Below are 24,681 nucleotides of genomic sequence, written 5' to 3' on the forward strand. Positions count from 1 at the left end.
AACAGGATTTTATTGGTGCCAGAAGCCAAGTACTCAGGGGGAGTGGAGCAGTGCCCCACAGAGGGCAGCATGCAGCCCCATCCCGTGGCTCCTTGGGGGGGGGGAAGCAGAGCCCGGGCTGGGGTGGGTGCACCGGTGCTCCTGGGAGACCCATCAGGCTCTGGGGGCAGGGGGAGCTGGTGGCAGGACACCCCATCCCTCTGCACTTCGCACTGTGCTGCTCCACCACTGGGGTGAGTTTGAGCTCAAAGCGCCGCTGCTGCAGCCAGGCCGGCGTATTTGTTGGGTGGAATTGCAGTCAGTTGGGATGATTTGTTGACTGCTTCGTCCAAAGGTTGAGCTTTTTGTAAACCTTCAAAGGTTCAGGCATGGGGAGAGCAGTGGGAAGCCTTGGCCCCGCTGGGCAGAGTTGGTGCCTTTGCCACACGGCCGGGTTACACAGATGCGCTGCGTGAAATAATCGTGCCGTGGGAATAAAAGCACTTGAGCAAATGTGCAGTTCCAGCAGTGCTGCAGCCTGCATGTGCTGTGGGAAGCAGTGCAAGCACGGGGAGCTACGGGCTGAGGGCAGGCTGCACAGCTCAGCAGCAAGGTACCAGGGATGGAGGACCTGCAACGCCTGTCATGGTGCTGGGAGCAGCTTTGGAATAAAAGGCCTTTCCTGGCCCTGTAAAACAGCCTCACGCCTTTCAGCATTCTGCCAGTGCTGCAGGAGATGGACGTCTGTCTGCGTTGGAGGACATGTCCGTGTGTCGGTGCAGAGATGTCCGTCTGTCCAGGAGCCTCCAGGAGTGGCTGGCCGTGTCCCCAGCTGCCCTCAGCTGCCCCTGCAGGCGTGGGCTGCTGCTGGCGCCTGGCACAGCGGCACCGAGACACCCATCCTCTGTGCTCCTGCCAACGAGAAGCAGTGGCAGAGCCAAACATCAGGTCAGTGCCACGCTGTGCCCGCCGTGCCAGCACACGGCCCCGCCGCACCAGCACCGCTTCCCCAACGCATCAACAGCGAGCTGAGCACGGCGTGCTGCGAGTGATGCACTCCTCATCCTCCGTGAGGAAGCATTCCCTGCTCCGTGCGTGGACACTGTGTCACTTCAGATTCCTCTCCTCGTCCTCATGCAGCACCAGTAACAACCACGGCAGAGCGGTTATTAATAGCAGTCCCACCGGCGCTCGCTGCAGGCGGAGCTGTGTTTGCCTTAGCTCGGGCACAGGCAAGTGCTCGCCCCGAGGAATTTTATAGTTTCCTGTGAAAGAAGTTCTGGTAATTCATCAGGCATTAAAAACCGTGCTCTAGCCAAGAATGTATTTATTTTTGATCTAAATATAGCCAATGTTCTTCTACTGAAAAAATGCCAGGAATGGCCAGGCCTCCGTCACAGCACAGGGGAGGCACACGTGGGGCACGGCAGGAGCAGGACAGCCCCGGGCAGCGGGGACAGGGACCGTCAGCACTCTGTGCCTTGTCAGGGATGCGCCCTCTGGGGATGCTTCCTCAGGAGCGCTCACTCAGCCCTGTTCCACGCAGGGATGTTCCCTGTAGGGCTGCTCCGTACGGAGATGCTCACACAGAGCTGCTCCTTACAGATGTTTATTACGAGGATGCGCCATGGGATGATGCTCACACAGGCACTCGGGGTGCAGGAGGGGCAGATTGCCCCTCTCCCTGCAGCAGCCTCTTGGTGCTTGGCACTGCCCAGTGCTGCCTTCAAATCCCTTCTGAGCCAGGAAAGCTGGGGGAGGCCGCAGCATCCCCTGAGCACGGCAATGCAGACAGAGCCAGCTCCTGCCCCAGGTGCCCTCACGGGGGGGATCGGGGTGTGGTGTCCTGAGAGGACACTGTTTGTACTCCCTACCTTGGCAGCAGCAGAGGATGCAGTTTATCTCATGCTTCAAAAATGACTCCATGAGGATGAAGTGGGTTTTTGTATTTGTTTCTGAACAACCATTAGCAACTGCTCGGTCCCGAAGGAATCTGGCCCAATGATTATTTAGGCTATTTGGATTGCTTATCCAAACTGTCTGGTCCATCACTGTTTGTGAGTCAAAAGAAAAGCACCCACATTTCATCCCCCTTTGCTGAAACGGTGCTGTGTGGTCTTCCCAAACTTCAGGCCTCACGCCTTCCCAGCACAGGGGCAAGTTGGCTGGGAAGGCCACAGGTTGTGCCTCAGTGCTGGCTGGGAGCCCACACAGCCAGAGCTGCCCCATGCCACCCCATAGCTCCGCACCCCTAGCCCAGCGAGCTCCTGGCACCTGGGAGCACTGCCATCTCTTGATGTGCTCTCTCACACTTTCCTTGTGCACCCAGCAATGCCCATTTGTAAGCTGGAGGTGCAGCAGTTTGGGTCTCTCCATGGTTTTGTTGCCCAGCTGCAAGCTGTGAGGTCTCCCCGGGGTGCAGAGGCAGCGTGGCTCACTGCTCCTCCATACGTAGCCCTTCAAGGAAGGCACGATGAGCTCCTGGATGCAGCTGTGGAGCAGCACCTGAGCCCCATGGCTGCCCCATGGCTGGAACTGGGGCACAGCACTCTGCAGGGCTGCACAGCCTGGTGCCAGGCACACTGTGGGTAGGTAGCCAGTACAGAACCAGACATCCAAGATCCCTTTTAAATATGTGTTGCAATAACAAAGGCTGTTTGTGCCTGTGCTTCCTTGTGCTGCAGAGCCATCAGTGGCCTCTGCAGGGTGATACCAGCAAAGCAGAGCCCTCTGGAGAGATCTGTGCAGATGTGCTGCATCTGCCATGCTCCGTGCTGAGCGCTTGATGTGAGCACGAGGGTCCAGGCACACACTGACCCTCGTTTCCTCCGAAGCAGCCTGGAGCTGCTGCATGGTGCCAGGGGTCTGGCACAGCAGGGCATTCCCTGCACCTGCTTTCCCACACACTGAAAAGATGCTTGGAGTGGGGAGCGAGCTGTTTTTGTGCTGAGGAGTGGAAAGGATAAGCTGGGATTGAGCTGGAAGACAGAAATTCGCTGAGGAACCAGACTTGACAGACCACACAGAAAATTAAGCCGTCTCCCTCTAAGTTTATTTTGGTCTTCCCATTTACTCTCATTTCTAATGGGAACTCTTGTCTTTCCTGTGGGCATAAAGACAGTTTGTTCAGCTGAAATTCTGCATCTGCATTTGTAATAGGAGCAATGGAGACTGCCACATCACAGCAGGAATCAGATGGAGTGGAATCGTAACGTTTGTTCAAGATCAGCTTCTGAGAGATAAATCGTGAAATCATGTAATATTTGTCAGGGCTCCAGAAGGTAAAAGGAGCACTAACAGCACTACCTGCAGCTCTCACTACAACCCTGTGAAATTACCTCCCTGGTATTTCACTTGCTAATTGTGTCTGCTTTGTCATTTGCTAAAGATCAGCTCTAAATAAATGATGGAATTGGTCTCTGTCCCCCACTTGTCGCTGTGCCTCCTGCCCAAGCTCACCCGTCAGTCAGCCACAATTAGCCAAAGCCCTGCCCTGCACAGTGGTGCTGGTGCTGTGGTGCCACTGCTGGGGAGCCGGGATCCCTGTGCCCAGCAGAGCTCACCCCACCTCATCCCAGCAGCACAGCACTGCTCGCACTGAGAGGTTTTTCTTGCACAGCCACGAGTGATGTCCGTTCACGTGGGAGCTCTGGATTTCGGAGCTCATAGGAGCTGGGATCCAAATCCCTCACTGAAGAGTGACTCAGATCCCGCAGGGAATCGCAGCCTTCGCTGCAGATGTGTGGCATGGTCCTGCCTGGTGGTGCCACGCAGAGTCCTGGCACACAACCGAAGTCTGCCCATTGCTGTAAAACAACCAGTCCGCAGCTCCCACGGGCTCCTGCAGAGCGGGGAGTTCAGAGGAGAGGCCGGAGGCCGTCTGCAGGACACGGGGCCACGTCCCAGCCCATCTAAATGCCCGAGCACTGCTGGAGCCCTCTGACATCTCTGCCCAGCCCTCATGTCCTCCCACATCACCTCCTTAAGGACACAGCATGGCCAGGAGCTGAGGATGGGCTCAACAGGAGCTGAAGGAGATCTCCACGCAGGGCACTGGAAGGAGCTGTGTAAAAAGAAAGGAAAATGCTGGGGATGTACCCAGCGGGGCAGGCATCGCCTTCAGCCAGACCTCACAGCTCGAGTTTTGTTACTTCCATCTGTTCTGCTCCGGCACCAGGGCTCCCACGGTGGAAATACCGGAGCAGCAGTGCCGCTGCCAGCCCCGTGCTGCCACTAAAACCCGGTGAGGAGGGGCCCGGCCGCTGCCGCACGCACCCCCGGCTTCCTCGGCTGCCTGAACCCGGCCCGGGTCGGGCTCCCGTGGGGAGGAATGGTCGGCATCACTAAGGGCTAAACCTGGCTCAATCCGCTCCGTGTCTGCCTGAGCGGCGGTGATAAACGCTGCCTCCACCTTCACTTCCAGAGCGAGCTGAGCTCCAAAGCCTCGCAGGAACGGAGCAGGGCGAGTAACAGCCGCGATGCTGATGCCCACAGCCGGAGCGCTCCGACGCACCGCACCCCGGGCACAGACATCGCCCGGGGACCCCAGGGACGGAGGGCAGCCCCGCGTCTGCATGAGGACAGGCAGCCCGAGGATGGATTCGTGCCCCGACGAAGGAAAGCAGGCGGCTCCTGCGAGCGCAGCCTGCGCGGGAGGTGCGGGGCTGCCGTGGAGCAACACTGACACCGTGTGCCAGCCCCGCTCAGCGACACAGGAGCGAGCCGCACCTCCGGCCGGGACGCATCACCTCCGAGAGCGGCCTCCTTCACCCACCCACCCACCGCCTCACCCCACAGCTCCTGCAGGAGACACAGCCGTTCTTATTGCAACTCCTCCACGTCAATCCCAAGAGGTACTGCACTCCTATGCGTGCGACAAAGAGAACCTGATCACTTATTTGTAATGTGGAAAGGATTAAAAAAAATGTTTACAACAAAAGATGGAGGTAAGAGCCTAGGTACCAAGCTCCAGTCCAACAGAAATGGTCTGAATGGTTAAATGAGTCACAGAGCAGTGGATGCTCCCTCTTCCACGACCCGAGCCTGAGGACACAAACCCTTGGCTGGAACAAACGAGTGGGTACCAATCCTTTTCGGTGGCACCTCACCCACCCAGAGCACACACACACACCACAGCACTCCGAGCAGTACAAGCAGGCCTCAGCCTGCACTAACCCCTCATCTGCAGCTGTTAACAGTATTTCAAGCAGGAAAACAACGCTTCCTGCCAGAACCACAGTTATCTTCTCTTGTCATTCAGTCACGAAGGGAAGCAGCAATAAATAAAGCAGCACAGCGAGAAATAGTTGCTCTAAGAAGTCGAAGTAACCATCCGAACGGGGGCTCCAGCAGCATCCCCACCCAGACGGGGCTGTGCCCGCTGTCACGCCCCGCAGCGGCCCCGGCTGACGCCGCAGGTCCCGCCGTGGCAGCGCAGCTCCCTGCAGCCGGCTGCCGAGGGCGCTGCCTCGCGGCCCTGCGTGGGCTGCGCCAGCAGAGGGGGATCGCCGTGGGCTGCGTTCAGAAGGTGGAGTACGGTCGGCGCGCGTGAAGAACAAATCCTTGCGGTTTTTGTATTAGAACGACCTAAAAACAGAAGGGAGCAACACCGGCGGGTGGGTGCGTGAGGGCACCGACCGAGCCACGCGCACGGCCGTGCCGCAGACATCGGGCTCCGAGCCGCGGGCACGAGCAGCGCGGGCACCCGCGCGCAGCGATGCGCGCTCCCGACCCCGACAGGAGCGGCTGTGGTGCCGAACTCCGCCGCCAGGGGGCGCTGCGGGGCCGCCCGTCCGCGGCGCTGAGCGCGCGGGAACCGTCCGAGGAGCGCCGGACCCCCCCGGGGGAGCAGAGCAGAGCCCTCAGACCGCGCTGCCGATCCCCAGCCCACCACCCCTCCTTCCCATCGCCGAACACCTCGATTAAGCGCATAAAGAACTGCAGGGCTGCAATCTCGGTTGCATTTAGGTGTAGAGTTATGGGGAACCCCCCCAGAACTGATGCGGCCCCCCCTCCCCCAGCGCAGCACACCTCACTGCCCGCGCCCTGGGCCTACCCTGTCCTGTTGTTGCTTCGCTTACCCACCAAGGTCTTTATTAAATACACCTGACCACCACCCACAGTGAGGCACAGCCGCTGACCCCCAGCAGCACCATGGGCACAGCACCTTGCAGTCACTGCCCGAGGGGGACTGCTTTGATCCAGCACAGATATCCTGACTGCAAAGCCTTCACCTGCACTGATGTGACCCTTCTGGAGCCAGCTGGGCCTGGGATGAGGCCAGGCCCATTTTGGCTCATGTTTCTTGCACGAATATTGCTACGGAAAGACACCTTCCTTCACTCTAATGCAGAAGTTAAGCTGACTGACTCCTGTTAATAAGAGTGTTCTGCTGCAGTTGTGGAAAAAGTGAAGCACCATCCCTGGGGGGTTACATTTGCTCTTTCAGAAGCAGGGAAGCCTCACAGCGGGGCCCTCAGGGGCAGAGATGTTCAGCAGCAGGCAAGGAGCAGCCCTGCACCAGCTCTGCTATGCCACCTGCACCACCACACCCACATCCTCTCTGCTCCTTATCTTCTCCCTCACTCCTGGATTTCCCCCCTCCCTGGATCTGAGGACGTGGTTAGTGCACGTGGTGGGTTGGCAGTTGGAGTTGGTGGTCTTAGAGGTTTCTTCCAACTTGAATGATTCTGTGATTCTACCCACGCCAGGCCAGCAGCCTCCCCATTCCTGTCACTAGTCATGATGCAGCTGCTGCTCAAATCCCTTTCCTGCTGCCCATGAAGCTGAAGTGCTCCAGAAGAGCAGGTGATGTATGCAGGGCACATTAGACGTGCCCTGTGCCATACGCCTGCCCAGCTGGGGTTGCACAGGGATGCAATGCAGGGCTGCAGCCCGGCCCCAGAGGTGCCAACTACTCCCTCTTCTCTGGGCTTTGGTCTGGATCGATAGCTCAGCAGCACTGGAAGTCATGTCAACAATGTACATTGACACAAAAAAAAAAATTGAAGAGCAACATTTGGCCCTGAGTCCCTCCAATATTTGTTTTTACTATAAAAGGAATCGGGCTGCAGATGACACATGGGTTAGCTGATTTGGTTACACAAGTAACCGGGAAAAGACAGTGTTATGTTTTCAAATGCCCTTTTCTGCTTGTGACAGCTCAAATTCCTTTTAAACCTCACCTCAGACTTCTCGATCCATCTCCAGACCTGAAGTGGTGCTATTTTAAGCTCTGTGAAGTACAGTCTCACTATGGGGCACTGCTCACCACAGAGCAGCTCAGCCCATGGCCACCTCAAGGCCTGTTCAGGGGACGCGCTGGGTCCTCCACGTGTTCAAACCACGGTGCCATCATTGCTTCCATTTCACCTGTGCTCTACAAACTACACCAATGGATAAAAAGTGAAAGACAGCAGCCAGCTGCCTCACAAGGCCCCGTGGCCGTGGCACAGCACCAGGAGGATCCAGCACACTTTGCTTTCTGTTTCCATCAGGGATGTACAGCTCTCCCCTTTCCACATCAGAGCAGCAAGGCTTAAACGATGGCAGATGTCAGTCTTCGTGGTGACAAAGCTTTCTCATGAGATTCCTATTTTTATTACAGAAAGCAAGGGAAAGAATAACATTTACCCAACCACATGGCTATCAGAGTATTTTCCTGACACTCTGGCACTGCTTTCCCCAAAGAGTGAGTGTTGTCATGGAATAGCAGTGAGTCTCAGGCACGACTTTAGAGAGCACCAGAAATAGTGTGCGGAAGGAGAAGAGCAGCATCACTTTCTTCCACATATGGAAACTGGTTCCAATGAGGGATTCACACACACAGATGTAATCCCTTTTGATTCTGACACGGCTGGATCCACCAGCCCAGAAGTGCCCTGCCCATTAGCACATCCCATGGCCCAGATCCCCATCAGCTCGGGGACAAAGAGCCACCTCAGTCCCCAGGAGCACTCTGAGGGCTCACGTGCCTGCAGGAGGCTCAGCACTGCACAGCTCTCAGCCCACAGCATCCCACGACCAGCAGATTTGCTCCCATCCTGAAGGCAATGGCACAGCTCCCATTTGTCCCAGGAGCACAGAGCTCTTTCAGGAGACCTTAAAATCACACACAAACACCATCCAACAACACCCAGGGAACTGCCACGCTGAGGTTTGAGCGAGGGCAGGCTGCCACAGCCACCACGATTTACAGCATATAGTTGGAGGAAGTCATGAATATTAATTCAGTCAGTTTCACTGTCATAAATAGTCCCAGGCTGCCAACACCCACCAGAATGCAAGCAGCCCGAGATAGCTCCTGGAAAACCACAGCACGAAGCACACGCTGCTTGTGGACGGCCCCAGCAGGGACAGGGTGCAGCGTCACAGTGCTTGGCTCCTGGATACGAAGAGATGAAGAGAAAGCCCCATTTTTGCAGCCTTCATCGCCTTGCCTTGGTGCCAGAACGTTCAATGGATAGAGCATGGCTTGGCTTGCAGAGCAGCTATCCATCACGGGGACATGGAAAAGAGTCACGGGCACCTGGCACAGCAGCAGGGCGATGTGCAACCCTGTGATCCTGCATTTAAAGACTTGACAGGTGTCTGTAACATCTTCTCGAGCAGACAGTGCCAAAGCCACCTGGTTTCCACGCGTCCCGAATGGCCCCACGTGCCCCAAACAAGGCACTCTGGGTACCCGCTCCTGGCCGTGCTCCAGCGGACATGAGAGCATCCACATTCCTACAGAGTTACAGCGCTTCCTCCGAAGGCCGAATCCGAACTCACATCCAAAGTAAATAAATCCTGCACCGCAGCCCCTGAACCAACTCGCTTATCACGCGTGGTGTGAATAACAAGATGTCACAGTGTTTGCTCAAGGCACGCGGGCTGCTCGCAGGAACCGAGGTTTGGCAGAAGAAAGATGGAGGTAATGGTTCCTCTGAGCGTTACTCGGCAGCTCCCAGGGGAACGGGGCTGCTCCTGGTGCTGATCCCACAAGGAGCAGCTGCTGCTGGGTCTCCACGTGATGTGGAAGTGATGCAGAGGAGGGTGGCAGCAGCAGCACGCTGTGCCCACCAGTAAGCCCCAGTGTTCAGCACTGGGGCTCCCCAGCACTCAGGAGCTGTGCCCCCAGCTCTGTGCAGCATCACCAGTGGCCGTGGGGTGACTGCCGGGGGAGAAAGCACCCGTGGTGCTGTCTGCTATCGAGGGTAGGAATGAGAGCATAGCTGACGCCAGGCTCTGGCAATAACCACCAAGTCTCATTGCTGCTCCAAAACCCATCTTCCCAGGCAGTAAGTCAAGCTGAAAACCATATATTGAAATGCTGGAAAAAGCATAGCTCTCTGAGGGGTGAGGCGTACTCCTGACCTCTTGCTGCAGTGCCTGACCTCCATAGCACAGCAGAAGATGCTGAGCGTGACATCCCTGAGCTGCAGGCTGCCCAGGAGCTGCCCCCAGCCCCCCACCCCCAGCCCCACTCCAGGGAAGGGCTGTGCTCCTGGCACCTGTCCTTGCACCACATACCTCAGCACATATCTCTACCAGTGTATGGGCAAGAGAGCCCCATACGTCCTCCTGGGCTGGAAGGGAATTGTCAGACATTCCTAGAGCAGTAGCAGAGGGCTTCCCAGCTGCTATGGGGATTGTGTGCCTGCCAGCCAGCTTTAGCTGCTGGATTTCTGACTGCTTTCACCATAGCATGATGTAAATGTCCCACCTGAGCAGAGACAGTCGTCCATGCACTGGCACTGTCCCCCCCATTACCCGAGCCCCAATTCATGGATTGCAGCAGCACAACTCTGCTGAAAGGGAAAGCATTCTATGGCTGCACAGGTTTTGATTAAAGGAAAGAACTGATCGAGCCTCATACACCAGAATTAATAGCAAGCAGCGAGATGGGATCCCAGTTCTCATCAGCAGAGCACAAACTGGTTAAATCTGATCACACAGCACCCAATTGGGTATGACACAAGTGATAAATCAAGAGAAGGTCTCACTGGATAAGGCAAAGCCAAGCAAAGCTATTTTAAAATGAAAATCCAAAAGAATTTAGAGTACTGAAGAGAGAGATAAGCGCTGCAGCTGGGAAGAGCTGAGCACATCTGAACCAAAGGAATCTTGTAGCCATTCAAACCGAGGGGTAATTGCTGAGTGCAGGCTGTTCCCCTGCCCAGAGCAGAGGGCCTCCACCAGCACAGCCCCCTGCTCCCCAGAGCTGTCCCTCTGCTCCTCCCACCTGAGCATCCTAACGCAGGAATGGAGAACGACTTGGATATCGAATCCGTGCCCTCATGGGTGTACGGACACCACTGCTTTCACTCTCCTTTAAAGGGCAATCTGCTTTGATTTGAATCTAACTGAGGAGACTCGAATGATAAATGAATGTTTTTCTGTACTTCCACCTCAGCAATAATTTAATTTTAATTGATATTGTACATGACAGAGCTCCTACTCAAACTTTTGTTTAGGAGCCACTTATTTCAGCTTCCTCTGATGTGGCTGTGCCAATACAGCCCCCAGCACAGCCCCCATGCTCCCTGACACTGGGTCTGAGCTGCAGGAACCAGCCCGGCCCCACGAGACCCCACGCACTGAAACTGAGCTCCCACCTGCAGCTGAGCAGGGGCCCAAAGGAGCTCCCAGGAGGAGGACATGAAAAGGAGCTCTTGTTTTGTTTATTTAGATAAGCTGAAAGGAGAGCAGCACCAGGCCCTCGTGCTCCATCCCATCTGGTGACAGTTTCCACTCAATTGGAGCAGCTCTGCTCATTTCCCCCCATGACACAGAGCAGAGCTGGGCACTGATCCTTCCCCTGATCTGCAGCACCACTTTGCTCCCACTGCTCCCTTGCCCCCAGGGCACATAACAGCACAGCTCCCCATTTCTCCTTCCAGCTCACCAACATTGTCATCTCTTTCATTCCATAGAAAGCTTTGGTTACTCCAGGCTTCATTTCTGCTTTATTCCTCTCTGCTCTGGAGAAATGCATTCCACTCGCTGGCTCTAAGCAGCAGGTTATTTTGCTGAACTCTGGAAGGCTTCTGAACTCCCAGCACGGTCCCTGCAGCCCACAGGCCAGCTCAGGTCTTGGTAATCACTTCAGGAAAAGAAATGCCCTCCCTGAGACCACGTAGGGCCAACCTGGCAGGGCAATTGAAGCTTGGCTTCTGCAGAGAGGAACCTGCCAGGAGGTTTCTAGCAAATGCTCCCAAAAGGAAAGGCTGGAAGTTTGGAGTACCCTGCAGCACAGCAGCATTTTGCATCAGCAGGGCAGGCAGGCATCGAATGCATTAGTGCCTACACCTGGCACATCAGCTCCTGGCTGCCACTAATTGCTGACAAACCAGCGCTATCGTTCGCCCATTGCAAGCTGCACATCACAGGTCCTGCACGGTGCCCCACTGACAGCACCCCGCCCTATTTATATCCCCACGAGCAGCTCCCAGCGCTGCCTGGGGCGGTTGCTGTCTGCACACACAGCCCAGCTCACACGTTCCTCCTCCCGCCCTCGGGACACCCGGAGCTGCACGCCTGCAGCACCCAGCTCAGCCCAAAGGCAGCGAGTGGCACAGCGTGGGGAACGGGGCTGCACCCAGCTCTGCACCCAGCTCTGCACGGGTGGGTGGGTGGCAGCGTGGGGCAGGGCACAGCCAGGCTCCCCACTGCACTGCACGGCAGCTGCACTCCTAAATCTGGCGCTGGGCCCCGGCCAAGGCAGCATTGCTTCTCCATGAGATGGCTGTCACACTCCTCGCCCCCACGCACACCAGCACTGTGCTCCACAGCAGCACCCGGCACTGTCCATCTCTGCGTTGAGCTGCGGTGAAAGCTCAGCTGGGTCCTTCTGCTCGAGTGCCCACTGCAGCACGGGGTTCCTGGTGCCGCCCCAAGGCAGCAGCCAGGCCTGCTGTCTGCCCTGCTCCTTCAGCTCACACCATTTATCCCATTCTATGGTTACTTCCCACCCATGTTGCTCCTGTCTCACGGAGCAGTTTAGGTTGGAAGGGACCTTTCAGATCACACAGTTCCTACCCCTGCTATCAGCAGGGACACTTCCCTCCAGCCCCGGCTGCTCACTGCCCCATCCAGCCTGGTCCTCAGTGCTCCCAGGGAGGGGACATCCACAACTCAGTGGGCAACCTGTTCCAGTGTCTCATCCATACAGCGTGTGCTGAGGCCGCCGACAAGCCACGGCCATAGCAGATTTAGCCAAGGATGTGCCAGCCCCCAGACCCCCCCGGGCCACGGGGTCTCTCCGGCACAGTCCCTTTAAGGGCACTGAGGCGGCGCGACATTAATTTTAGCCTGGAGCACAGCCAGGGCGTGGGGCAGCTGCTCAGCTCCGTGCACCCTGCCCTGCACACTGCCCCAGCCCCACAGCGCTGCAGCCCCACGGCACCAGAGCCATGGCTGAGGAGCAGAGAGAGCTGGAGGAGAGGATCATCATCAAGGACCAGCACACCAAGGAGATCGACCTGGTGAACAGGGATCCAAAGCGGATCAACGAAGACGTTGTAAAGGTAACGACTTGCTGAGCTCTGCCCTGGGGAGAGCAGCTCCCTTCCCACTGCACGGGGTGTGAGCAGCCAGGGCTGCAGGCACTGCACTGCGGGCAGTGGGGAGGGGGCACACAACCCCTGGCCACACAGTGCACGTGGCCCCAGCGATGCCATATTTCTATTCTTTGGGTGCCCACCTCCATGGGGCTGCCCTCACTGGTGACAGCAGTGGGAAGCCGCAAACAAAATGGGGTCAGCCTGTACCAGTGATTGAAAGGGAAGTTGGGAAGAAGTAGCTAGTGTTCAAGGCTCGGCAGGCTGAGCAGCAGGGCACTGAGATAAGCACTGTCCTGTCTGGAAAGACGACTGTTTCCCCTGCATGCCAGCACGGGGTGCAGCAACCTGCCTCTATTTTTGATCAGAAGGAGAACACGTCTCCAAAAAGGGAAGAGGAGAGAGGGAAAAGGAAATCCTCTTCCTGAACACTGACTGATCTGTCAGTCGAGTAATGGGATTTGTTGGACTTATACCAGAGTAAGTTTGGCCCAAAGTAGGGCAGGAGGAGAGGGGTGGGTTTTATTAGGACTACTGTGAGATGAAAGCAAACGGCACACGAGGAGGGACAGCACAGCCCAAGCTGCTCACAAAGTTTTCTGAGTGAGCTGTGACTTTGATGGCACCAGCAAAACGCATTTGTGCTCTGAAACACTTTGCAGTGCAGCTAAATCCCCGGGCAGTGCCCCGGGACAGCCATAGATGGGCACTGTGCTGGGGCGAGGAGTGCCCGCGGGCCCTGACTGCTGCCCACGTCTGTGCTGCAGGAAGGGGACACAGCTCCGGAGCAGCACTCACACCTGGGGCAGGCCCCCTCCCCAACCACAGGCCATTCCCATCCCACCCATCCCCTTTTTCCTACTTGAGTTCCAAAAACCCTACAGAGGATTTCTCAGCCCAACTCACATCACTACTTCCTCTGCATTGAAAGCTTCCAAAACTTTTGCTGAAGCCATCTCACGTTCTTCCATCCCCAAAAATAGCTCAGATGATAAGCTGGGCACGGAGAGGCACAGCCCAAGCACCGCTGTCCCCTGCAGCAGCAGCCAAAGCTTCTCTCCAGCAGGCAGCACACTGCAAAACAGCCCGGGCACGCCCCAAAGCCCTGCAGGGAGAGGCAGCAGCCAGGAGGACTCACCTGCAGGCAGCGAGCTCCTGCCACACACAGCAGGAACGCGGCGAAGCCCTGCAGCCTCCTCCTGGCCATGGCACACGGTGCGCAGGTGATGCTCAGGGGCACTGAAGGCGGAGGGGCAGAGCACAGCTCAGGGTTCAGCCTGCGGCCCATCACTCTTCAAGAGCCCCTCCTAACACGCAGCAAGCAAAAGGAGCGGAGGAGGAGAGGCTCCACCTTATGGTCTGCTGCTCCCCTCATTAATTATCCCCTGATTAGCTGACCAGGCAGCTGGGACCTGTTTGGTTCTCTGCTGGGCGGGGGCTGGGGGGGGGCTGCTCACCCACTCCCACCCACAGGGCTGTTCTTTCCCAGCCCATGTCAGTGTCTGTCCCGATGTCTGCAGCCAGCCCCAGGAGATTAAAGGTGATGCAGAATGATCTCATGATCAGAGTGCTTCCAAAAACAGAAGGGTTGTTGCTGTTGGACATAAATGCATCAGCAGACACGTCAGCCTAACCGTGGAAAGCTGCTTTTTCTGAAGAGGAATGGCTTTTCTCATGCAATCCCTAAAAGTGGGATCCACCACAGAGGGTTCCGTGCGTGGTTGAGGCTTTGAGGAATATTTGCAATGCAGAGGTGCTCCCAACGGCGGAGTGTCACAATGATATACCTGTAAGGACACGGCCACACCGATCCCTCCCTCTTCAGCAGAATGCAAACAGGCAGATCTGGGTATCTCACCTCCAAACGTATAGTAAGAAAATCATAAATCAGGAGGAACGTGGGGTTTTATTAGCACAAACCTCCTGTGCACAAGCAGCCGATGTCCCTGAATGCTAGAGAAGTGCTGGAGCAGGCTCTGGCTTCCTTGGGCTTCAAGTATGGCTGTGCCCACCCCTGCTCATGGCCCACGGGCACGGCGCAGTGCTGGGCACGAGGCCCTCCAACCTGGGCACGGTGTCTGCGCCCGCTCTGCGCTGGGACCCGCTCCCTCCCCGCACACTGCAGCTGCTGTGCCTTGCCCTGTGCCAACGCTCCCTCCCTCCATCCCGTGCCAGGTGGATTTCGAGGATGTGATAGCTGAGCCCGTTGGGACATACAGCTTTGATGGTGTCTGGAAAAGCAGCTACACCACCTTCACCGTCAGCAAGTACTGGTGCTACCGGCTGCTCTCGGCCGTGCTGGGCATCCCCCTGGCCGTGGTCTGGGGATTCCTCTTTGCCCTCATCTCCTTCTGCCACATCTGGGCGGTGGTGCCCTGCATCAAGAGCTACCTGATCGAGATCCAGTGCGTCAGCCGCATCTACTCCCTCTGCATCCACACCTTCTGCGACCCGCTCTTCGAGGCGCTCTCCAAGATCTGCAGCAATGTCAGGGTTGCGCTGCGCAAGGAAACCTAAACCCCAGCAGCACCACGAGCACCGCGCTGTGCCGGGCCCGGGCAGACGCCGTGTGCCCAGCGGGTCCCTACCACCGCACCAGGGCCCTGCACACAGCTGTCCTCGTGCTGCCAAGGACAAGAGGCACTTGTGTGCTCCATGGCACTGCCCCGAAGCGCTGTGCTGAACCGGGACCCGGGACGTCTCTTTGTTCAGATATTCCCGGTTGTATTCGTTCCTCAGCTCCCAAAATACACGAAGGCAAAGTCCCTCCCAGTGCGATGTCACAGAGAGAGGCACATTTTGTGCAGTGCCCCTCTGCTGACGTGGGGTCGTGGAGCTCTGCCGCCCTCAGCAACGCAGCGCTGATGGTGGCTGGGGTCACTTGTGAAAAAAGATATTCGGGTGTCTGTAGGAAAAAAAATGTTTCCAAAAACACTTTATCACAGGTATTTTTTAAAGGGTTTGGTTGGAATAAGAATAATTTAAAACCACGCTGGAATGGTATTCTTCTTAGTGTGTGGCCGTGGTTCTGCTTGTTCCCACCCCGAGCCAAACCCCAACCCAGCCCCCACCGCCCCCAACCCCGCAGCCCCACAGAGCACACCTCCGTTCCCCTTTGGCCCTTTGAGGCCGTGGTGGGTGTCCCCCATGGTGACACATCCCTGGACCCCCACCCCACTGCTGGGAGAGCACTTTGTGTGGCGGAAGGTGTGGGTCACAGCCAGCCGTGTGCTGACAGCTCACTCGAAGCTCCGGGAAAAACATGCGAAGGAATGAAAGGCGACGACGAACGTGTTGGTGGCAGTGGGAAATCACCAGAATGCTTTCCAGTGCACTTCTGGTACCCACTCCCAGCCCCGGGCCCCCTCCAGCACACAGAGCACTGCACGCAGTGCTCAGCACAGTGCCCGCACATGAGAGCATCCTCACACTGAAGCTCCGTGTGTGACACACCACACCCGCCCGTGCCCTCTGTTCTTCAGCGCAGTGCTCCTCCCACACCTCCCCCCTGCTCTCCATCACGCCACAGTCAGAAAGTTTTATTTACAGCTATTCATCAACAGTTAAAAACCCCAGGGCCCCATGCCGTGAGCGCGACCTCATGTGTCCCGAAGCGGGAATGCTGAATTGGTGGAAAAGATCAAACGCCATCAACCGCAAAACCCAGAACGAGTGCTTGGCCTCGGGGGACCCGGCGGCAGCTCCTCAGCCCCCACGTAACCCAAAAGCTTTAGGAGAAGCCTGGAGCACGCTCAGCAGATGTGGTGTCACACAGAACCACTGCCCCCCCCAGCCCTGCGCCCTGCACGGGGGGGGCTGCGCTGACAGTCGATGCATTAAAGCCACCAACTCGCAGTCCCCGCGTCCCTCGGCCCCTCACGTGGCGGGGGGCTGTGCCAGGCTGTGCTGGCTGCTGCTGCGGCAGCTGAGCACGAAGGAGGACGAGTGGCTCTTCCTGCCCACGCTGAGCTCGCAGGCCGGCCGTGCCTTCAGGTAGCGCGCCGAGCAGCAGAGGAAGCGCCGCATCAGGTCGTGGAACAGGTGCCCCGTGTACAGCATGTAGATCCAGGGGTTGCAGCAGCTGTTGAGGCTGGCCAGCAGCATGGCGATGATGAAGGGGGAGGCTGCAAGGCAGACAGTGCGTCAGGGCACGGGGGGCCGAGGGTTTGCCCCACGGAGCCCACGCTGCTGCTGTCACACGGACACGGAGCAGAGGGCAGAGCGTTGGCACAGCACGGAGTGCTTTCCCACACGATGGCCCGGAGCTCAGAGCCACTCCATCCCATGAGAACAGGGCTGCAGACCCACGGCCACACCGCCCCCAGCCCTGCTCTCCCTGTGCCCTGCTGGAAAGCCAGGCTGCGTGCCTGGGTCTGTTCCCACTGTGCTCTGCAGGCATGCATTCACACCTCTGAAAGCAGAGGAAAAGCACAAGCTGTGGGTCTCGTGTCCAAATTCACCTCTAGCCTGCCCACCCATAATTGCTGCTCTAGTGATGTCTGCAGCTGCTCTTCGTTTCAGATGTAAGGTAAACTACAAAAGCGACGGGAAGTTGCTGAAAACCCGAGGTGGGAGAACTGAGGCACGTCACAGCGTCTCAATCCACTTCCAGAAAAAGTTTTAAATCCATCTATTGCTGACTCAGCTTTTCTGCCCCTGGCACTGATAAACTGCGCTTCGTGGAGCTCACTGTGTGCGGCTGCACCGTGGAGGGGACCCCGGGAGCACCCCCAGAGCCAGCCCGACCCGCCGGGGCGAGGGCTGGGGACAGCACACGGCGGGGATGGGGACCGGCAGAGGCAGCAAGCCGGGCTGAGGAGGGATGCTGGGGGTTGGGACCGGGGTCCCTTCAACACAAAGCCGTCCTACGACCCCGTGCAAAAGCCGCCGCGGCGGTGGCACCGAAGCGCCCGGGGATGTGTGACAGCCACGCACAGAGCTGGAGGTGCGCAGGGCTGCAGCCCTCGCCGCCGGCACCGCACCGTGCATGGGGCAGGACTGACAAGCACACAACGCAGCCGCGCTCAGTGAGCAGCCCCAGCCCGGAGCCCCACGCACGAAGCACCAGCGCGCCCGCTCGCGGGTGGGGCAGGAGCATCCCTCGAAAGGGAGAGTACAGCGCGTACAGGAGTACAGCGAAAGGGAGAGACGCCGCGTCTGGAAAGCAGACGTTCAGACTAGACTTCATCAGGTAGAAAACCAAGGGAGGGCTCTCGGGAGCACCCGGGAGGGCTTTGAAAGCCGCAGCCCGGGGTCGGCGCGGGGCGGGGTGCCCGCACAGCCGCCCCTCTGAGCACCTGGCCGGCTTTGCTCGAGCTCACGAAGTCGTTTGCCCCGCGCAGGGGCAGCAGCGGTTCGCACAGCGGGTTTGGGGGGAGGGGGGAACGTACCTTCCTGAGGGGCGTTGGTGTCCCACACCGACCACATCTGCACGAAGAAGAAGGGCGTCCAGCACACGATGAACGCCAGCACGATGATGAAGGTCATTTTGACCGTCCGGATCTTGGCTTTGGAGATGAGCCGCGTGCTGCTGACCCTGGCAAACGCAGCTCCGCCGCGGGCGGTGCGGCTCAGCCCCCCAGGGGGCCCGTGGGCCGTCTTCAGCTTCACGTTCTGCCAGATTTTGAAGCTGATTAAGCCGTAGCAGACGCTCAGCATCAACACGGGGATGATGTAGACCATGAGGGTTATCCAGGTGACATAGGCTTTGGGTCCCCAGGGCTGGATGAAGTCCGCCCAGCAGTCATACACTCCGTTCCCCACATCCCGCAGGGAAAAGATGTGGATCTGGGGGATGCTGACCAGCAGGCACAGCAGCCAGGTGAGCAGAACGGAGACCCGGTCCGCCCGCCTGTGCAGGGACCGCAGCGGCTGACAGATGGCCAAGCAGCGGTCCAGGGACATCAGCAGGAGCATGTAGGTGGAGGCGAACATCCCCACCACCTGCAGGTACTTGATCAGCCGGCAAAGGAAATCGGGGCCGTAGAACCTGAAGGTGATGTCCCATATGAGCTGCGGCAGGACCTGGAAGACGGCCACCACCAGGTCGGCGATGCTCAGGTGCTTCATGAAGAAGTACATGCGGGAGTGCTTCTGCCGGGTGGTGTGGATGGCCAGCAGCACGCACAGGTTGCCGCTCAGCGCGAGGAAGAGGATGAGGCAGAGCACGGTCACCTCCACCTTGGCCATGTCCTCGTTGCGCTTCAGCGGATCCGCGGTGCCGTTCCTGGCGGCCGCCCCGTCCGCGGGCTGCAGGCTGCCGTTCCCCAGCGAGCCGTTGGCCCAAAGGCCGCTCCCCGCCAGGTACAACTTCTCCATGGCCGCCCCGCATAGAGCCGGGCCCCCCCCGGCCCCTCCCCGGGCTCCCGCCGCATCCGCAGCCCCGCGGCCCCGGCGCGACAGCAACGCGCGTGGAGCAGCAGCACGGAGGAGGAGGAGGAGGAGAAGGAGGAAGAGGAGGAGGGGGGGAAGGGGGAGCGGGGGTGGGTCAGAGCAGCGCCGTCCGTCCGGCAGCACCCGGCCCCGCTCCGCCGCACGCGGCTCCAGCGCAGAGAGAGCGGAGACGACCGCGGCCCCGGGCGGGGCGGGGATAGGGATGGGGATGGGGACGGGGATGGGGAGGGGGCCGGCTCCGTCCCGCCCCGCCCGCGGGCACGGATGGGGCCGGGGCGGGTCCCGCCCGCTCGGAGCGGCCGCCGTGCCTTTTGCCCGGAGCGAGAGACAAAAACGCCGAACGCTTCGGCAAGTTCTCCCCTCACGGTTCACGCTCCTCATCCTCCAGGCAATAAAACGACGTGGGAATCGCTGCGGACAGCAGCTCACCACGGGCGATGCTTTTTTCCCCCTCGCTCTGCCCTTTTCGGGAGAGCTCTGTGGGAGGACGCGAGCCCGCTGGGATGCTGGGGATGCAGCGGGGCCGGGGAGAGCTCAGCCTCCGTGCTCCGCGCTGCCCTCGGCATCCCGCTCCGGACGCAGGGATGCAGGGAGGGCGCGTTGCTGTTACCCCAACCTTCCCCTCCTTATCCCTTTTTCAGTTCCCCCTAAAGAGAAACCCCCGCCCCGTTCTCAGAGCTCCGGTCAGAACGAACTCCCCCCGCAGCTGCGGTGGGACACGCATCTCCGCGCGGTGCGATCAGAGGCCAAATGTCGGCGCGGGGCTGCGGGAGCAGGACGTGCCACCGGGAGCTGAGCCCGCTCCCAGCGCGGGCGGCGGGGATGCCCCGCGGCTCCAGCTGCAGGCGGAGCTCCCGGCAAGGAGAGAACAGAGGGGAGGCAAAGAGTCCTGAGAGACTCACAGGGTTTTGTGAGTCAGCCCCGCTCCTTCCAGCCTCAAAACGTCTGCAATGCCGTTTTTATTTTAAAAACACATGAGCTGGAATCGTCAAACGCGCCAAAGCTACACGAAGCTAAACTTAATTTCCATTTACCGCTGCATCCGAAATAGCTGTTTTTCCAATAGCTCTCTGGAATCCCAACTTTACAGTCCCCACGGCACACGGCCTGGCAACGCTTCAGGTCCCGGACAGCACCGCTCTGCGCTGAGATCCGTTTCCATCGTGTCACACTGGGGTTCACGGAGTCAAACCATTTCCTCCAGAGGAATCCCCTCCTTCTGAAACCCTCTGCTCCCGTGGCCCCGAAGAGCCCAGCACGAAGCCAATGCCGTCACCAACCAACCCATCAACCGTCCCCCTGCGAAGGCAGTGCTGCACAAAGGAGCCCCTGAAGGTGCACTTCTGTACCAAACCAGACACCGTTATCCCAAATCGCTGCATAAAAAACAGAATCTGAAAACACGGCCCCAAACTGAGAACCGGTGTGGGGCAGAGGAAGGGGGCAGGGGGCGTCGGGTGCTTACAGGGCGCTCAGAACAACGCGTGTGCGGCCAGGACAAGTTGGGACCCGCAAAACTGAGGCACGAAGCAGCACATCCCTGAGCCTCACGCCTGCACTCCGCAGGCAGAGCAGCACACACATACCCCCACATCGCTGCTGGTGGGGGAGGGGCTGCCAGGGCACAAAGCAACAGCGGTGCGGCCTCTGCGAACCTTGGAGGGGTGGTTGGGGGGCACAGAGTGGGCAGGGAGGGCACAGGGCCGGCCCCGATCCAGGATGCCAGTGGGAGCGGGTCTGGCCAGCACCAGGGCTGCTCCCACCCCCGATGGGGACACAAAGCAGCGCACGGAGCGTCCCCAGGAGACGCTCACTTTTCTGGGAAATGAGCAAAATATGTTCCCTTGTGCCCCGCATGACGAGGATCGTTAACCCAAGCGGGCGCTGCTTTGGGCTGGAAACTGCAATCCCAGTAACACAACCGTCAGGCTATAAAAAGAGAGATGATTCAACCTAAAAACAAGGTTCTTCCCAACCACAAGTGGATTCAACCCACGATGTGACCGGGACATTTTCGGACCACCCGGTGGTGGAACGAGTGGGGCTGGAACGTGGGCCCCACACAGCAGAGATGTCCCATGGCCATCTGCCCCTGAGCTGGTGAAGAGCCAAGAAAGGGATTTTGACCATTCTTCTGAGTGGGAAAAGACTCACAAAGTTCTGCCACTGAAGTTTCCTGAAGCCACTTCGTATGCATAGAGGTATCAGCACTGCGTGTACAGCTGGAATTCCACACGCAGCCTCCAAAGTGCACAGCTGCTGCCCCTGCTCCCTCCGCACTGCTCAGGGAGGCAGTGTTCTTGCCCTAGGGACTTCGTACTCACACAGCTTCACCTGCTGCTTTACTGTGCCTTCTTCCAGTGAGCCTTATACCCCACGTGCTAGAAATTAGACTCGGGCTTTAAAAGGTTGGCATCAACTACTGGCGAAGAAAGCAAAGAGCATGGCAAAACACCCAAAGTACAGCAGCTTGAGGGCTCGGGGCCAGCTGTGCTGCTGCTCCTGATCCAGGGAGCTGCCTGTGCCATTGCAGCACACGGTAGCACTGTTACCACGCTGGCAGCCCCCAAAACTGCACGAAGCTGCAGGCAGGGGGTGACGGCAGAGCTGAGAGGGCAGACCCGGAGCTGCACCCACTGGTTTGTAGCACATGGAGCGCTTCTGTCTGCAGCCAGCAACTGCAGCACCTACACTGAGCCACTCAGGGAACCGTAAACAGAAAGAGGGAAGGATGTGTAATGCAGAAGCAGCAGCAGCACCGTTATCCAAGAGCTAGCTCAAACCCAAATGTGTAAGAGCAGCAAGCACTGAGGGCTGCTGGTTGGACTCAGAGATCTGAGTACGTCAGTGAAGGTGCTCACTGCTGCTGTGTGTGACACATATCGTATATATTCATTACGCAAAAGCTCTGCCTTCAGCAAACATAACCATTCCAGACTGTAAGCCGTGGCCTCAACAAGTGCTAAACCCATTCATCTCAATGGCCGTCAGCAAGAGTTTGACCTGTGTCTGCATTTAATGTGCCACAGCAGCACTGCCTCAGTTCTACCAGCCCAGGTAATTGCTTCATGGTCACAGCACGCCCATCACAGTGGTTGTGGGGTTCTTGGGTTTATCTGCAATGAAACTGCAATTATCTGCAGCCACAGCAGTCGGCACAGGGGGGCTGCTCCACCGCAGCAGCACAGCTCCCTCCTGCTGCCTCCCCCAATGCAGGAGGTGCTGTTTCCACCTGGAACAGCCACAGCAGAGAAGCATTATTTACAAACACCACTCCCTTCGTTACAGACACCAGCACAGTGTTTGTCTTCTACCTTGGGAAGAAGCACTCGAAGGTTTCGCAGCGTTAAATCAGCTCCATCCTGTCCGGGCTAACACTGCCTGACCCCAGGAGGATGCCCCCCCAGCACGGAGCAGCGCAGCTGGGCTCCCTGCAGAACGCAGAGTTACCTGCTCAGCGGTTACCAGGGAGTACAGCTATTCCACAAGGCAATTATTCGGGGAAAAAGAACTTAAACGGCTTTTGTAAAGATGTACCTCCGTGCAGGGGCTGCCAGCACTGTGCAGCACACGGCCCCACACCACGGAGCAGCACTGCTCTGAGCAGTCCCTTCACGACTGCAGTGCTCTCCATCACTGCGTGGAAGGGCTCCTGGCACCGCTCCTGCCAGCAATCAATACTCGCAGGAAAACAAAATGTTTTCTTTCATTTCTAAGGCATCCAGGCAGTGAAATGAGTTGCAAAGCACCCAGCAGTCCCGCTCTGTCAGGGAGCAGGCTGCTGCAGGGAGGGCTGGGAACTGGCATCTGCATTGCCCAAAGCACAGCTCCTGGTGAGGAGAGGGCCCCACGCACCCGAGTGGATCCAGCTGGGGAGGAGAAGCCCTCAGGGGCTCTGCAGTGCTCCTGTTGCAGTGCACTGTGGCTGCAGGCTCAAAGCAGAGGCATAAAGTGCAGCTTTGCACCAGGTGAACTCAGCCCACACCGACCATTTTCGCTCCCATTCTCTGTAAGAGCACCTTCCCTGTTCCAAAGAGCTGCAAAATAACACTTCTCTACGTCACACAGACACGTAGCAGAGATCACAAGGCAAACGAGGAGGGCACTGGCCCAGGAGGAACTCATTGAGCTCACGCTCCAACTGCGCGTCTGAGAAGCATGCCCCAAGCAGGCTGTCACCTCCCTGAGCTGGAAGGGAGAGCAAGGTGTGTGATGGGGGCACACAGCTGAGCCCCCACTGCTGCTGTGCACTGCCACAGGACAGCAGCCACTGTCCTTTATCACAATCAATATGGAGAAAATCAGCAGCTGAGGGTGAACAGGAGACACTTAAACAAAAATCTGGGGTTTATTTCAATTTAAAATGGCTCTTTGGGGAAAGCCCCCTGCAGACCCCAGGCAGCAGATGAGGGCATGGGGCACTGCAAACAGAGCAGCTTAAACTCCGAACTTAAGAGCTGTTCTGGAGGTTCGTGCACGTTCCTCTCACCCCAGGGACACAGCACAGCAGCGAGCACGCAGAGCTGCACCCACTGGCAGCAGCAGGGCCGGTGCTCAGCTCTGCAGGCTTTCATTTCACCAAGAATGACTGTGATTTTCTTAATGGTGAGATCCCTTTGGCCGGTGGGATGGTCAGCCAGCCAGCCCTGCTGCGCCAGCCCCCAGCTCCCAGCCGGCACGGAGCAGCAAGCACAGAGCTGGCACCCCGCCCTGCCTTGCTCACCTTTCTCTATTGACTTTTCTGAGCACTCTCCAGCCCACGCTCACTTAATGAATTAGACTATTTATCCCCCCTGGAAATGGAAGCGTATTTTCCTCTCAAGTCAGGATTTATTGCCATCAACTATGAGTTTAACTCTGCAAGTGGCATCTGGCCTCAGAGCCAACAACAAGCGTCAGCTATCGATACCATCACGCACATATTCCCGAGGAGCGCTCCTGCTCCCTGCTGACTCAGCAGGGCTCGTGCACACAGAGCTGAGCAGATGGCAGTGCCTGCACCAGGGCAGCACCTCAGCCACTGCACTTCAACCCAGCACGGCGATGCTGTCACCTCCGACACCCACCACACGTCAGTGCCAACGGGGGAAGGGCAGGTGTGACTCACCCTGAGCCCCGGTGCACTCGCTGTGCATCAGAACCGGAGCTCCACATCAGCACAGCCGGCACTGCTCTGCAGGACAGCCACAGCCCTCCGGACCCTGGAGCAGCGTTCACATCCCTCCGGAGCTCCGGAGCTCACCGCACACGTCCCACTGTAACTCACCAGAGCTTTTTCAGGACATCTTGTGCATGACAACCAATCCCACCAAGAAGATGAATTACCATTAACTGAGATATAATCAAGTCACAATAAAGTTGTGCTCAGGACGCACAGCAGGTGGAAGCTGAGCACTGCAGGGAGCCCCGGACACAGCACTGCCAACGTCCCCAGCGCGCTCCGGCGAAGCGCACACAGCATTTTTCTGCTCACTGTCGATCACTATGATTTGAAGGCAGACCTGAAAGTGTTCGGTCAATATTTGCTCTTTCGGAAGGCACGATTTTAGTGACAACCAACCAAACAAAAAAAATCTGCTTCCTATTTTCCCTCTGCATCTCCTTACTCCCACAGAGGCATCAGTCCACCCCGCCCCGGGCACAGCCTCACCCAACAAAAGCAGCACCCACAGCACACGGAGCCCTTCCACCAGCACAGCTGACACCAGCAACAGCAGCCCCCAGCCCTCCCCAGGTGCTGTGCACGGCCACAGCTCTGCCCTGCAGC

At 58.1% G+C, this 24,681-nt stretch overlaps 3 protein-coding genes across 3 annotated transcripts in view; 2 read left to right on the top strand and 1 right to left on the bottom strand.

The window, feature by feature from the left end:
* Positions 1-24,681, top strand: part of LMCD1 (LIM and cysteine rich domains 1) — an 86,889-nt gene that overhangs the window by 29,043 nt on the left and 33,165 nt on the right. The window lies entirely within an intron of this gene.
* On the top strand, positions 12,305-15,160 carry CAV3 (caveolin 3). The gene is made up of 2 exons (XM_065749913.1): positions 12,305-12,488; positions 14,697-15,160. The coding sequence occupies exons 1-2, from the start codon at positions 12,375-12,377 to the stop codon at positions 15,036-15,038; spliced, it is 456 nt and encodes a 151-aa protein (XP_065605985.1). The 5' UTR covers positions 12,305-12,374; the 3' UTR covers positions 15,039-15,160.
* On the bottom strand, positions 16,398-18,839 carry OXTR (oxytocin receptor). Its single transcript, XM_065749912.1, has 2 exons — positions 17,912-18,839; positions 16,398-16,645 (listed from the first exon to the last, which is right to left on the bottom strand). The coding sequence occupies exons 1-2, from the start codon at positions 18,837-18,839 to the stop codon at positions 16,398-16,400; spliced, it is 1,176 nt and encodes a 391-aa protein (XP_065605984.1).

Source organism: Cyrtonyx montezumae, unplaced genomic scaffold (assembly GCF_038088225.1).
Source record: "Cyrtonyx montezumae isolate F1298 unplaced genomic scaffold, pur_monq_1.0 scaffold_6, whole genome shotgun sequence".
Lineage (NCBI taxonomy): Eukaryota > Metazoa > Chordata > Aves > Galliformes > Odontophoridae > Cyrtonyx > Cyrtonyx montezumae.

Bases quoted from the DNA above. Each gene is read 5' to 3' on its own strand.
- CAV3 (XM_065749913.1), top strand. From the start codon at position 12,375: ATGGCTGAGGAGCAGAGAGAGCTGGAGGAGAGGATCATCATCAAGGAC. The intron at 12,489-14,696 runs GTAACGACTTGC...ATCCCGTGCCAG, and splicing joins TCAACGAAGACGTTGTAAAG to GTGGATTTCGAGGATGTGAT.
- OXTR (XM_065749912.1), bottom strand. From the start codon at position 18,839: ATGGAGAAGTTGTACCTGGCGGGGAGCGGCCTTTGGGCCAACGGCTCG. The intron at 16,646-17,911 runs GTACGTTCCCCC...TCTGCCTTGCAG, and splicing joins CACCAACGCCCCTCAGGAAG to CCTCCCCCTTCATCATCGCC.